This window comes from Hirundo rustica, chromosome 3, assembly GCF_015227805.2.
Source record: "Hirundo rustica isolate bHirRus1 chromosome 3, bHirRus1.pri.v3, whole genome shotgun sequence".
NCBI lineage: Eukaryota > Metazoa > Chordata > Aves > Passeriformes > Hirundinidae > Hirundo > Hirundo rustica.
Genome location: NC_053452.1, coordinates 81,352,200 through 81,367,488, shown reverse-complemented (window position 1 = coordinate 81,367,488; position 15,289 = coordinate 81,352,200). Strand labels below are relative to the sequence as shown.

The following is a 15,289-nucleotide window of genomic DNA, read 5'->3' as shown; positions in this document are numbered from 1 at the left end:
CCTTCCTATCCTTTGCATGCATACCTAAAGTTCAGCATGAGTCAAATGCAAAAACTGAGTTATCGTCACATTATTCATGAAAGACAATCTCACACACAGACCCTATCCAGAAACTGACATTTCTTTCTTAAAACCCAGCTCATTTTATTTGATCTACTACCTCAGATCACCACAGATTTTTTAAACTTGCTAAGCCATTGGCTTAGTAGCTACATTTCATTTGTTGCTTAAAGGCTATAAGGAAAATAGTCTCTCAAAAGTGACTGATGAACACTCAATTCTCCCGTTCTATATATTTATGCAACTACAACTTGTAGTTGCTCCCCTAATTGTAGTTTCACTTTTCTGAGGGTTCAACATCACCTTAACAAGTTTATGCTGGCTCTCAGGCAGAATGCTGCTGTATCTACTTCCTTGTGGAATACTAAAAGCCAGACGTTGCAGGACATTCCTAGTTCCAAAACTCCCTTCTCCCTGCCTACAAAGCACACATATTTATACTTAGATTCTAATAAAGTTCTCGTTGGAGAAAGGATAGGAGAAAAGCTGCTTATGCATTTTATTGAATGACACATGAAATTATTTAACAGTTCTCACAGAAGGGAACAGAAATAACGTTCATCTTTTCTGACATGAATTGTCAGTTGGTAACACTCAGAATTTTTTGTTCTGCCTGGTCAAATGATGTTGAGACTGTAGCTGTGTCCTTGTACTGAACATACCAGGAAGGGTGAAGACACTGACAACAGCTCATTTCCTGCTGCAGGAGACTGGAGGAGATCCATACATCAAAACCACTAAGTCAGTCCTCCATGTGCTGACCAAGTGCTTCAGCTCCGGGATCTTCCTCTGTTCTCTACACGGGCCCATACAAGTCCCACTTAAAAATGTCATACTTGCCTATATCATGACAATGGAGAATCCTCTCCCTTTGGTACTGAAAATGTACTTAGGGTGAGGGAAAGTGGGAAAGTAGGAGTCTCAATACCTTTTCCCTCCCTACTAGGGAAATGCCCTACATGCCCTCCGCATGTTCATTCTGGTCATAAGAGCCTCCTTTTAAAAAAGTAGAATAGGTTTATTTTCTTGATTTTAATGACACAATCCCCTTGCATGTCTTATTCAGATGCTAGGTGCATGAGATTCCACATCTTGGAAAGCCACATTCCTGTATCTAACCTCAGCTCTGTCCTCAATATAGAGCTCTGACTGACTTGACTTGCATACAACAAATAAATGTCAGAGACATTGTCTAAAGGTCAAGCTTCACATGTATAGAACAGTTAATGCCAAAATAAATACATATTGCTACATTGCAAAGTAGAAAATGGAAAGCTCAAAGTGCTGAACAGAAGTAAAAAACCTACAAATAACCCATTTCTCCGGTAGGCGAGTGCAGTAATTTAAAGTCATTTACTCAGATGGCACTCTATTCTAGTTATCAAGACAGTAAATAGGAGTCTGGTTGCAGCTGGGTCACAAGTTTTTTGCAGAGCTTTAGATTTCCCATAATCTCATCAGACCTCCAACACCCTATTTCTGAATGAGAATGTATTAGCAGAATCAAATGCTAACTGCAACTGACCTCCTATGTAGAGATTTCCAAGAAAGGAGAAGGGATTATACAACAGTAAAAAAAAATAATTAGAATGCTTAATAGAACAAAAGTTTAAAGAAAACATTTTCCTGTGGTTTTTTATTTAAACCATCTCATATCCAGGGAAATTTCTCAGCAGATGTACATTGATCTTGAAGGCTTCACGGGGTTTATGTAAGCTATCTAATAATTTTAAAATATTTTGCTAGTCAGGGTTTGAGTCAAATCAGAGTTTTTTTAAAAAGCACCTTCCATAATAATCTGAAAATCAAATACTGCTTCTGCAGCCATTGAAGTTTGCAGCTTAGCTACTCTCAACACCCAGACACATCCGCCATTGCTAGTGAAGGCAAGAATGTTTGTTTTATCTCTCCCTACACAATCTGAACTCTGACAAGCCTAGCAAACTTGGAGAAAATATCAACTCATATGGATTTAAAAGTCTCGTCATTGTGTTTTTGGCTGTTTGAACAATCCCACGGATTTCAGTGAGGCTAGCAAGAGCTATTTGTTTTTGTGGAGTGGGTATTTGTTACTTCTCTTAAAAGCTTTTTAAATAGTTATTTTGAATGCCAAAGATTTTGCTGCCTGTATGTTTATATGCAACATTTTGTAAGGCTAATGATAGATGATATTCTTTTTTAAAGTACAGCCACTTGAAATTAATTAAAATAAGAACCTGAGTCTCACTTTGAACAAAATGTCTAACTACCACACTTATAGAGAAATATTTAAAAATACAAATACAAAGAACTCAAACTGATAATGACAAACACCTACTTCAAAAAGTATCTTCTTTTTTCCTAATCTGACCAAGTCTGTCAGAATTGAGCCATTTTACCCTTTTAATACTATATAAAATACAGTAAATTTGTTACCCTCAGAATGGTCTGGACTCTCAGAAGAAAGGGCTCCTTCTTCTTTGTTTAAGGACGAATCTTTCTTGTCCTTATGAAATTTTTCCAACATTTTGGATTTAGACAAAGCCTTGCTGCAAGATGCACTGGAAGATTTAGAGGGAACTACTTCTAAGTGTACATAAACATTATAATTTTAATGCACAGTGGACAGGGAATAAAGAGAAGAATGAGATGTGAGACTTCAAACTGAAATTACTTCTGAAAAAAGTAATACAGTTCAATTTCTTGTATACTGAATTGCCTCTAATTTTCTACCTATAATTAAAAACTAAAGTTAATACTTATAAATTCTGGAAATAAAACTATTCTTCTCCATCCTTTTTTTTTAAAATTTTATTTTAAAAACATTATTGATCCATGTATACTTTGTATTCAATTACATTGTTCTAGGAACTCAATAAATGACCTGAAAAAGAAAAAAAAAGAAAACCAGTAAAACTACCTCAACAGGTTTTTACTATGAGATTTGAAAGAAAGCATCTAGACTGGTTCAAAGAAAAGCAGGAAAACATAGGTACATGAATTACTACTGTCTTTATCACTGCCAGATGTAAGAACTGCATTTGTTTGCTCAAACCCTTGTGGGGACTTGCTCAGCAGCAAATACAACAAACACCTTCCATTTACATTAGCAGAATTAAGTTTTTAGGCAACAGCACCTATGCTGAAAATTGCTCTCATGATCGAAGAACCATAGAATGGTTTAGGTTGGAAGGGACATCAAAGACCATCCAGTTCCAATGCCCATTCCATGGGCAGGGACACCTTTCACTAGACCAGATTCCACAGAGCGCCATCCAATCTGGCCTTGAACACTCCCAGGCATGGGGCATCCACAGCTTCTCTGAGCAACCTTTTCAGTGCCTCACCACCCTCATAGCAAAGAACCTCCTCCTAATACCTAATCTAAACCTACTCTCTTTCAGTGTGATACTATTCCCCCTTGTCCTGTCACTACACGCTCTTGTCCAAAGGCTCCTTATTTCCTGCAGGCTCCCTTCATGTACTGCTAGGGCACAGTTAGGCCACCCTGAAGTCTCATTTCTAGGCTTAACAAACCTGATTCTCTCAGCCTTTCCTCATACAAGAGGTCCTCCACCTCTCTAACCATCTTAGTGGCCTCCCCTGGACTCCTACATGACAGCTCCACTACAGCCTTTATATACCTCAGCCAGATGGTCTGTGATAGATTTTGCCAGGTGGAAATTGTCACGGTGGAAGAGACTTCAAAACTGACTAATTCAGATGAAACTCTTACTTATGGGTCTTTTGAGTTGACCTTGACAGAAGAGAGAGTAGTCTAGGACAAGGAACCAAATACTTCTGCTATTTAGAACAGGAGTATAGGGATGTGACCAGAACTTAACACAGCTCAAACATCCAAGATCCAGTGGATCCATTCTGATAAAAATCCACTCTGATACAATGCATAGGTCCTTTATTTCCTGTGTAAGTTCAGTAGCAAGGCACTACTTCTCTAGATCTATATTCTCCCACATCTACTGGGAAACTGGAAGTGTTAACAGCACACCACCTATTATAAATAATGTGAACACCCGATACCTTTTAAAACAGTAATTTGAAATAACTACAGAGGTCCTCCTATTGCTCATATTTCAAACATTAATCCTAATTTGAAAAGTCAATTAAAGCATTTATTTCCCAGACTGAGATGCTTTCCAGCCATTCAATGCAAATGAGGCTTATGAAAACATTTACATACATTTTCTAGAGCTGCATATACACTCAAGAAAACTAACACAGGGAGATGTTCTATAGTCTGCTAACTAGATCCAAACTAGTCTACAACATGATCCAAAGACCAAGTGCCAAATATTTCATTGTCATGGCTCTCCGAAATATTACTGATCTGCTTGAATTTAACACCAAAGCCATGCTTAAATCAGGACAAGTTAATTGTTACTGTCTTTTATACAGAAGTATTTAATGGATCAATGCTTTTAATTCCTACTTAGTCGTTGGAGTTTCTTTTCAGATAACATAAAATGACTCACATAAAATGCTGAATTTAAAGTTACACTGACTAAAATAATCCTGCATATTAAACAATTTAAGTTTTTTGTTTATACCAACTGCTGTTTCCATTCCAGGGGAAGCCTGCACAAAGCAAAGTCATCAGCAAAGGGAAAAGAACCACATCAATAGAAAATAAGTAAAATGCTTATGTGACTGCTGCTTTTGAAATTAAACAAGTAGAACAATGAATATTAATATTTCTCAGGTATGAAATGGAGAAAGTGTAAGAGACTTTCTAGTTACTAAACATGTGCTTAGTACAGGTGAGAGCTTTTTGTTCAGATTTTCGAAGTTATTTCCCCCTTTCCCCAGGCTGACATTCAATACTGTCTGTCCTACTACATCACTATATGTAGTGATATATGATACTACAACAATTGAGCAAAAGTTCAAACAATTATTAGTTTCTTCTGAAAATGATAAAAGAAGTATGTGGCAGCTTGGTCAAATGGAGAGTTTGCTAAGGATTTTCTACAGGAAACAGACTAGAAAAACAAGGTTGATACTGACTAAATATATCAAAACATATTTAATCAAATACCAGACTGGGAATCTGAATGGGGACTCTTTTGTTCAGTATTTTCCACTACTTTGGCATGGCTTTCTGTCAGTTTCTTCTCTTTTCTCACTTGAACAAATTTTATTGGAACATCTTGAAAAGACAAGCAACAGGAACAGACATGCAAGCAAAACAAGACAGGAATTCTTAGTATCCAATTTTTTTTAATAATTTAAATGACAAAAGTAAGTAGAAAGGATATTACCTAGGTGTCTAACCTGTCCAATATAGGAGACAGTGTCTTGAATCATAATTTGCACATTTGTTTAAAGCTGAAGAACAAATAGTTTAAACATGCATAGAATAACTATTGGAATTATTTTAAAATGTACTTCATACTTCTCAGCGAAGCAGACTATTAGTTTAACTCTCTACCTATTTGATGCCTTGGGGAAAAAAAATGAATGGACAACAAATAAGTGTAGAGCACATATTTCATCTTCTTCTCTTTGTCTTTTAAGAAAGCACGATACAGATAATGAAGTAACTCAAAATCAAAACCTCAAACTGCAAGCAGCATGTCAGCTTGGTGTATTACAGAAGCTAGTTATCCAGGCTTTCTTCAGATAACTTTATATAGTCACACTCAAAGACATCAACTTACACAGATGGAGCACTCATTTGTAATGAATGCAGTGCCACACTGTGGGTGAAGGTAAGATTTATGCATTTATGTAAGTTTAATTCATGATGATAAAACAACTTAAAAAATACTAATCCTATCAGCTGACAGTCTATTGATTATGACCTATCTGCACCCAACATGAAGGTTCAAGCCTAGAATGACACACAAGGATCTCCACAAAATTTTGAAGCTTGCTGACATGACACTTTCCAGAAATTAAATTCATCTTATTTTCATGTTTGTTAGCATCACAGCAGGGTTATTATTTTCTCCCACAGGAAATTATTTTGCTACTTAGGGGACATTTACATATAACCTTACAAAGAATTACAAGCCTAAATCATCATCTTTTCAGTCATCCAGGGCAGTAACTTACATTGCAATGCTGCTGTGCCATCATCCACTTTTAAGAGGCCTGAGCAACACACTGCACAACACACACATGCTGAGAATATTAGACGTGGCAAAATGGTATTTGACAAAGTACTTGGAAGCACACAAGACAGAGAGATACACAGAGGAAAACATGAGCACGTCTGGAAGCCTATCTATCCCACCTGTCATTTTATAACACCTCAAACACATCTACATGAACTAAAATTATAGCCACATAAAACTGCAGAGGAAAACTCAATTTATCCCAAAGACGGCCAAGGCGGTCTCTGCAAATGGCTCTCTTTTGACCCTATTGCCTTACAACTAGAGCCCACCTTGCAGAAAGGTATTCATCACAGCACACATTTTGCAACTGCTACCATCTGCAAGTGTCCAGTGTGACAAATATAACCCTTTCCTCACGGGATGACATAACCAAGAGATCCACTTCAGGTCATGGAGTTACCACCTTCTTGCCAAGACAGAAAGGAAAGTCCTCTGGTAAGAATTAAGGCCCACTCTTCTTGGCAATATTAAAGCAGAAGGTGGAGTACGGCTTATATTGCATATGTTCCATGAGCATGGTATTCTACACAGAGTGGTGACAGAGCAGTAAATGAAATAAAACTAGTAATCTGCCTGGCAAAAATGATGCTCAGGGAAGAATTCTGTGCACAGATCTGGCACATTTGGCGTACACTCCTATATTCTCAGTTTTGTTATGCCCAGCCACCAAGATGTTGGATCTTAGAGTCAAAATGTATTACACATAGATTACTTTCAACTCCCTCCAGAAAAACCCCCAAAAACAGCCCCTCATCAACAGTATGAACAGGCCAGCCTCTTTTGCATGTAAATTGATTCCATACTGGCAAAACTGCATAGGCTCACCTTTCAAATGTTTCTCTGTTAAATGAGAAGCTTTTCTTAAGAGAGACCTTGAAAAGTTTACCAGATATTTCATACATCAGTAAATTGTAGATCAAGTTTGTTTCGGTTCTAATAGCTTTACCACTAGTTAACCTGCACAGCTGATAAGATACTCTTAATTTTAAAAATGACAGTGGTGGAAATCATTTGGATGGAACATCTCGATATAATCACATTGTTTCTTGTAATTCTGTTTTAAATTTTACTTAATCCACAAAAGCATTGTTCTCTAAAACTTGTAATCACCCTGCCCTTTAGGAACCTATTCCAGTGTGTTTTCTTCCATAATAAGTATCAAAGCTGTGTTGCCTCAAGATTCTCAGAAAAACCTTGGAAACATGCTGAACTTCTAAAGTCATCCAAAAATTTTCTTTGATAGTATGTAGAAAAATTAGGTCATGCTAACCTCTTAATTCTCACATTGCCCAGCAAGAACACTCCATGCTTACATTATTTGAAAAGCTGTAAGGAAATCATATCTCACAACCACCTGAAAAGAACTTTCTCATATCCATCTGAGTTTTGCATAGCATCTTAAAAGGCCACAGACAGATAAGAAATCCACCTATTAGGATTATGCCTAAACGGCACAACTGCTGACTAGGATTTGACTCACTCACTAAGACAACACTGACAGGATACAGCTAGTCTTAATATCTGAGACTACTAGCAGTATTTTAACTATGCCAGATGAAAAATTGATTTTTGTATTTTTCTGTTAAGGTCCACTTGCAATTAATATGAATCTTGAAAATTAAGAAACTACCAGCTACTGCAAGAAGAGGCAGTCACCCTGTGGAAACTCATTACCCATAGGCTCTACTACCCAGCAAGAAGACAATGTAGAAATTTAAAAAATAGAGGTGGAAAGCTTGCAAGCAATTATATATTTTCTTCCAGAACTATGTGACCATGTCAACACTGAATCAGCAATCACGTCATCACAGCCCATTTCACCTTGGGCCATGGTTCTTGGCAAGGGAAATGTTGAGAATACTAAAGACATACATCTTGGATTCAGCTGGCGTTGAAAACCTTTTCTGTGCTTTTCCAACCTACTACAAATGTTGCAGTCAGCATATGTTTATACAAATTGGTCTTTTTCCACGACAGTTTTGAAAACAGAAAGCTATAAAAAGTCAGTATAAAGAACAGTTGGCTACAAAACACACACACCAATATTTCTGCAGAATTTGTAAACGGTATTTTCTAATTATTTTACTACTTATAATGTGTTTATTTTTTTAAAAGTTTCATTAACTCAAAAGCTACAGAAAAAAACCCAGCAGACAGCATGAATATGAACTGTTAAAAAATACAATTCTATTTGACCTTCATGCTTTACAAACCTGCACTGTAACATTCTAAACCATTGAGTGGCATCAGCTTAATCTGAAACCAGGCCTAACACGCAGAATGAGAAAGAACTAGCCTGACCCCCTGTGGCCAAAACATTGCAAAACTGTAAATTTACCACCATCATCTGAATCTTCCTCAGATAACCACCACGGCACCGAATCCTTTTTCTTCTTTTCTCTTTTCCTGGGCTGTCCCAATTTCTCAAGAATGCTGGACTTTTTCTTTGAATTTCCAAGTGAATCATCTGAAAGAGACTGAATCAATTGCATACAAGATTAAAGACAGCTTTTACACTCTTTATGTTTTTTTCAGCCACTCAATTCTGGACTTCCGAGCCCAGATGCCTCTCATTTCTCCCTGCTGTTTGTCTTTTTTGTATATGTATGACAAAACTGATTAGGAAAAAAATAACTATACTCATGTGGTATAATACTGCACATTTTAATAATCTCGTTGCCAGAATTTGGATATATTAAAAGTTGACTGCTTTAGCGAATGTATGTTCAAACGAAAAGCATAATCATCTCTTTTTCACCTGGTTGAGATATAGAAGAACCAAAACTCTAACTACATCCCTGAAGATAATGAAGTAGAGCACAAACAATCTTGCCTTGTCCTTGCTTTGTACACCATTATTAATATTCTAAAAAGAAATGTGCACTAGCAACATTCTAGCTGCCAGCAAATCAGATTACATAAACTAATTTTATAGTTTGTATTCATGGAATATAGTAGAAATGGCAGAACCATTCCTACCCAACTGTGTATTAAACTTCCATATGTACTAGTCATCCATGCTGATTTTGACTGATGGCTTAAATCAATGGAAAAAAAAAAATCTGAGTATGGACACCATATGAATTTAAATTACTGGAAAGTAACAGGAAGAGAAAGAAAACTAAGCTCTGCTCTTTTCCTTTAATAAAGCTCTTTGTGACCTACAGCAAGTTCAGAGTCACAAACAGCTATCCACACATTAATCAAGGAAATATTCATTAAACTGCAACTACTGCAACCTTATGTTCTACATATTCTTTATGCAGCAAACTGGGGTTAAGGGCAATGGAATAGTTTTTATTTAAATTTTTAGCTACAACTGTTAAAACCAATTGTCCTAAAGTGTCTTAAAGAACACGGTGCACAGAGTTAGCAAAAACTGTAAATGGTAAGAAACAAAGAATTCACGTATGAAATGAATCACTTGGGAAAATTCAAAAGCTTCACTTTTGTAATAGTCACAAATAGGAAAACGTGATAAATAAACCCAATATTAGAGGCAACAGGATTGTGAATACTTAAGATGTAAAACACAAGGGTATGCTTTATTAAAACAAGCTTCTGCAATCCACTGCCCCCTATTACATTAAAAATACTGCCATAAAAGCCTACCTTTACTATATGACTAAAACTTCAACTTCTCTGGGCTTAACAAGACCATTCAAAAATCAAATGCCAATTATATAAAATTAAAATTTAAGAAAAAATAATTATAATAAAATATTCTTACTAGTATCTCTGATAAAGAACATCTTTAAAACTTTCAATTTCACCGGAGAAAACTAAATGCCTGTCATATCTCAGAAAGAAAGAAGTGCTCTGAGCCTTGGGCTTAAATAAAACACAATTTTAATAAATTATGAAACTGCTAGACAAGAGGATGTATTGCAATTTCTCTAAACTGGCTCTGTAACATAGAAAAAAACAGCTTTAGATTTCTAACAAATATCCAATAAATTACAATTTCCTGACACTAGTCAGAAGACAAGGACTAGTGCCATTGTCCCCAAAGGTCAGACTGCGTCCTGCTAGCTGGAAGCACTGACAGTTGCTTGATGCAAGCTCTGTTATCACTTGCTCTTTCTTTTACAACCAACAGTATCCTCTGATCTGCAAACAGAACTTCAGTGATGCTCATACTCCTTAGTGGATTGTAACTAAAGAACCTGCAACTTCCACAGGTGGTGCTCCAGTTCTGGAAACTTTCCATGTCCAGCCATCTTGTCAACTGCAGACAGTAAAGCTGCAGCAGCTGGGAAAGCAATGCTGACACAAAAATACTGGTGCATTTTTCCCAACATGTCAGTTGTCTCAACAGCAAAACTTCCAGATTTTTTTCATTCCTTTGAAAAAAAAGTCGATTCATCAATCATCAATCAACTTTTCGGACTCAATGACTTCTCAGCACCAGTAAGTGGCACCAATGACTTCCTTCCCCTCCTCCATAAGACAGCCTCTCAGCCCTTCAGGAACATAGACATACAGACACACAAAAAGTGCCAGTTGTTCAATCTCAACATAAATAAAAGCAAGAAGAGAGAGTTTTAAGAAGTAGAACAACTACATGGCACATCATCAGCTTACCACATCCTTTGCATGTGAAAGAACTTTAAAAAGATAGGTAATACAGAATTTGATCTAAAACACTCAGACTTTCATGACCAGTTGTCCTAATTAACATATTATTGTGTAATAAAAGCATATTTTAGAGTAGACTTGTTTGACTGAAAAATACTGGTTTCATGAATTTATCTGTTTGATCTTTTAATAAAAACTTAAAATGTTTCTTAAACATGGCTTAATGTGTGGTGTTTGTCTTCCAGATACTATTCTACAGATATTCTAGTGAAGATGGTATAACCTTTCCTTTTGAAAGTCTTCCTTCTCAAGTATCCATGAATATCAAATAGAACAAAGGTCAACTGAAAATACTAGAAGCAGACAACGGCTTTTTCACGACACTGCTTTGGGTCATCAAAAAAAGGCAATTAATTCAATTAATTGAAGCCCTGTGTATTAGAAAGACTTCCTCACATTGCACATCCCAAGAGAACATCACAACAAACACAGCAAGCACTGAAAACCTGGAGCAAAACCAATATGACAGACGATGCTTAAGGGAAATCCAATTGACAACAGGTGAAGCACACCAAAACAAGATACTGATGGTGAGGAGTGGATGTACCACAGGAACCCAGACAGTGGAGGAGGAAGGATTAAGGGAAGAATTATGGATGACAACAGGCTGTCTTGGCAAGGAGTTGGGAATAAGCATAATCAGGCAGAGGGAATCATTAAAGGATTTATCCTACATGCAGTCATTGTTATTACACATTTGTGTTTCCTTCTGTATAATGATAATAGTCTAGAAAATCCTGATAGCTTTTAAAGTTCAGTGTACATGCCAAAAGACTTAGTTTAATCCTTATATTAGACCTGCATCATCCAGCTGTATATACACTTTTCTTTTAACTTCGTATAATCACAAACATACATACACAGCCTCACCCTAAACATAGATTCGTTAAGAGTTATTTAAAAGAGAAAAATCCTACTCCATTTCCTCTTTGAAAGACTTGCTTAAACAATATTAAGCCTTCCACAAACTACTGAGAAACAGATTTTACTGTTCCCCACCTGCTGTGACACTCTCAACACGAACATCACCTACAGAGTGACTTAAAGAAATGGAGCACATCAGTTTCTCATCTTTCTAATATTAAACGGCCAAACACTTTTTATAAAAAAGAAAAGCAAGGAGAAGGACATAGAGGATGCATGGGTCAAAATAACAGAGAATAAATAACATCGTTATTAGGGTCTGTATCTAGCTGGCAAAAAACACAATGAACATTTTTAATAACTGGATTAGCAGTTTGAAAACAGTTTTGGATTGAAATTATAAAAAAAACTTAAGACGTGAGCTGTTAAAGTTACATCCTCTGGGACATTCCAAATGCCACTTAGAATAATTCAGTAATTATTTGGATTTGGTTTTTTTTAATGAGCATTGTCAATGTGGGCAATAGCTGAGGAGGAAGAAGAGCATGTCAAATGAGGAATAAAATACTAGAAGCAATCACATGCAGAGTTTTGACAGATGTGCATAACAAAAACAAGAATAAAACCCCTTTCTCTTCCCCAGAGCAACTCCCTTTGTAACAACAGTAAGTAAAGAATTTTGAAGGAAATGCAGACTAGTTTTCTAATTTTACTAACGTCAATAATTTCAGTGAGTTCAAGAGTGCTTAGTTACATCATTAAATGAAATTACTTTTCACAAGTCATTAAATTGTAACATAGTCTCTACTTTAAAAAAAATTTCAAGCATACATCACATATAACAGAGACTCCAGAAATATTCTCTGCCATCACTAGTTATGCTTATATACAGGATTAAAATCTAGTAAAGGCTTTATGTAGCAGTATTTATGTTTTAGGGTTACCACGCCATGTGTCTGACAGACCAGAGGGCAAGGTCTGAAATTACAGGTCTATCTGCATTGAAAAAAACATACCTAGTCAGGGCATTTAGATCACATCTGATAATTCTTGGCTGAAGTCAGAACCCACAGACTTGCATGATTTTGCCAGTACTCAAAACCATGAAGCACCAAGAGAAATTATAGGAATCGAATTCAAATTTTCTAATCACTGTGACATGCTTCATTTTATACAAGAATTTTCTAAAATATTTCAGTGAGAGTAAGCATTGCACATAAAAATAAAGAAATTTTTAAAATGTAGCATGTGGTTATACAGAGGCAGAGTTTTTACCTCATTTTCAAATATACATCAATTTGAAGCTTCTGGTACTAACTAGCACCAACAATAAAACTGAAACACAAATCAAGAACCAAGGGCTCTTTCTGAAGATACAACCAGGCAATCTCACAATATTTATTTAATCACAAAACTGTTCACTTGATTTCAATACAGCAAAATAGTATGAACTTAGCTTAGCAATTAAGACCTTGCAAAGACCCATACAAAAGAACAGCTATGTTAATTATGTGACAAAAGCAGAATTGAATCTTATATTTCATATTCTTCCATTCTCAATTTTCCCCATTTTTTTATTAGAGAATAGGGATGTGATCTTGCCCTCAAACATACCTCTTTCAAAAACTCCTCAAACTGTTCATCTAATTCTTCCTTTGAAAATCGATGTGCCATAATTTGCAGCTGGATTTTGCCTTCCAAACAACTGAGTCTAAAAACCAAAGTTTGAATAAAAGTTAATTAAATGCATTCTGAAATTGATGTGACCTAATGACTTGCTTGAATAGAGCTATAAGCAAAAAAAACCCAATCTAAAACTTGAGAGATGACAAACAACATTCTGCCATCCCTTACGAAACTATTTACTGAATGAGACAATTAGTGCAAACATACCTAGATCACCCAAATTCCTTATAAGAAAAATACTCATTTCCAAAACACCACCTTCAGCATTTTAACTTTGAGGGATAAATAAAATATGATTCCCTTCAGCATCTTTACATTCTTCTTCAAAAGCCAACTCTCTTAGCAACCCACAGTTACGCATTTTGATAATAATCAAATGAGAATCTAAGGCAGTAATATTTCCATTTTAAGGGCTTTTAATTCCTTTCTATGTTTCTTCGCCAACACTGAGGACATCTGGCATCATTAGTTTTGTTTCATCATCTCTGCTATGCTTTGGATTTAGTAAACAATAAATACATGTAAATATTTTAAAGGTTAGGGAATAGCACTTGGTTTGATCTGCCATGACACAGAAAGCCAGTGACACTTGCCCCCTTCTCCTTCCCCTAAGTCTGCGTCAGCTTCTCAGGTATAAAATATACCCCACAACCAAAATGCTGCAAAGTTTTTGTGTAACACTGCTCAACACATATGGCTGCCTTCAAAACCGCATATGTATGGCAGCATTAAACCACACTAGCATCTTCCAGGATGAGAAGTGTGATGTAAACATAAAAGGGCCAAACATTTGCAAAAGCACTTTTACCATTAAATAAAACTTCTCCCAGTATGGAGCCCACTCAGTACACAGGACTGTTACCTACCTAGTAAATCGATTTTGACAGGCGAGTTGTGACAACTGTTTCCTGCTTTCACTCCTTATCCATCCATAGACCACCCGACACTTTGGCAGTTAAAAAAAAGAGAAAAAGTTATATAGCAGACTGCCCAGGCGTTGAATCGAGCACGATATCCTTATGTAAGCATTTGGACAACATCTCTGAAAACATGGTAAGGAGATTAAGAATGTTACCTCTCAGGGCACACATAATCCAGTATCCTTTTATACTTTCACATCAAAGAACAGTTGATGTTAAACGCAGGATGCTTTAGCAATTTACTAACTGTGCCAGCTACTTTAGCAAGTGGGGAATATTTAATTCTAACCTTGCCAGAAAAACAGTGATTCTTCTGATATTATCCATACCTCTTCCTACGTGAGAATGACGGCTTTCTTCTGCCTACCTTGTAATTACATATTTTATAAAAGCTAACAATATGTAACTTAAGGGACAAAAAACATGTTTACAATTTCGGTACCAGAAGATCACAGGCAACCATTAACCGTAGCAAATATACTTTCCAGCCATTATCTTCAGACCTGGCGACTCACAAATGACTTTGTGCACAAAACGAAGGCGGCACTTGCTGGGATACACGCTACAACACAGCGAAAAAAAAAAAAAAAAAAAAAAAAAAAAGCGGAAGTTTTGAGAAGATATGGCTAAACCACGGGGATGGAGGGATGGAGGAAAGCTTAAACAGCCGAACACCTAACCTTTTAATCATCCCAGCCGGGACCTGATCCTCCTCCTCCAGCTTTCCCTGGAGCACACGCACGGCCGGCGCACGGCAGCGCGGGGGCTCGGGCACGGGCGGGCGGGGCTCGGCTCCGAGGCCCGACGGGCGGCCCGGGGAGCAGCGGGGGAGGGAAGAGGACGCGGCTCGGAGCCGAGCGCTGCCCCGGGCGCCGGGCGCGCAGCTGCACCGCGCCGAGCCCCTCTCGGCCACGGCCGCCCCGCTCGCCGGCGGCGCGGTTGCCGGGGAAACCCTCCCGGCCACCGTCCCGCCCGCCAGCGGGGACCGCGCCACGTGATTCC

The 15,289-nt window shown here is 37.2% G+C and overlaps 1 protein-coding gene across 4 annotated transcripts in view; it reads right to left on the bottom strand.

Moving 5' to 3' along the window:
• The window catches only part of CEP162 (centrosomal protein 162), a 46,557-nt gene extending 31,482 nt beyond the window's left edge, over positions 1 to 15,075 (bottom strand). For 2 of the 4 annotated variants that reach the window (XM_040059562.2, XM_040059561.2), the window contains exons 1-5: positions 14,968 to 15,050; positions 14,730 to 14,849; positions 14,234 to 14,313; positions 13,296 to 13,392; positions 8,518 to 8,656 (exon numbers count right to left, since the gene is read on the bottom strand). In XM_040059562.2, the coding sequence (XP_039915496.1) occupies positions 8,518 to 8,656; positions 13,296 to 13,392; positions 14,234 to 14,313; positions 14,730 to 14,750 (337 nt within the window). In that variant the 5' untranslated portion in view covers positions 14,751 to 14,849; positions 14,968 to 15,050. Of the gene's footprint in view, positions 1 to 8,517; positions 8,657 to 13,295; positions 13,393 to 14,233; positions 14,314 to 14,718; positions 14,850 to 14,967 lie in introns of all 4 variants that reach the window. The other 2 variants (XM_040059564.2, XM_040059563.2) reach the window with 2 other exon arrangements.
• Positions 15,076 to 15,289: the final 214 nt, after the last annotated feature.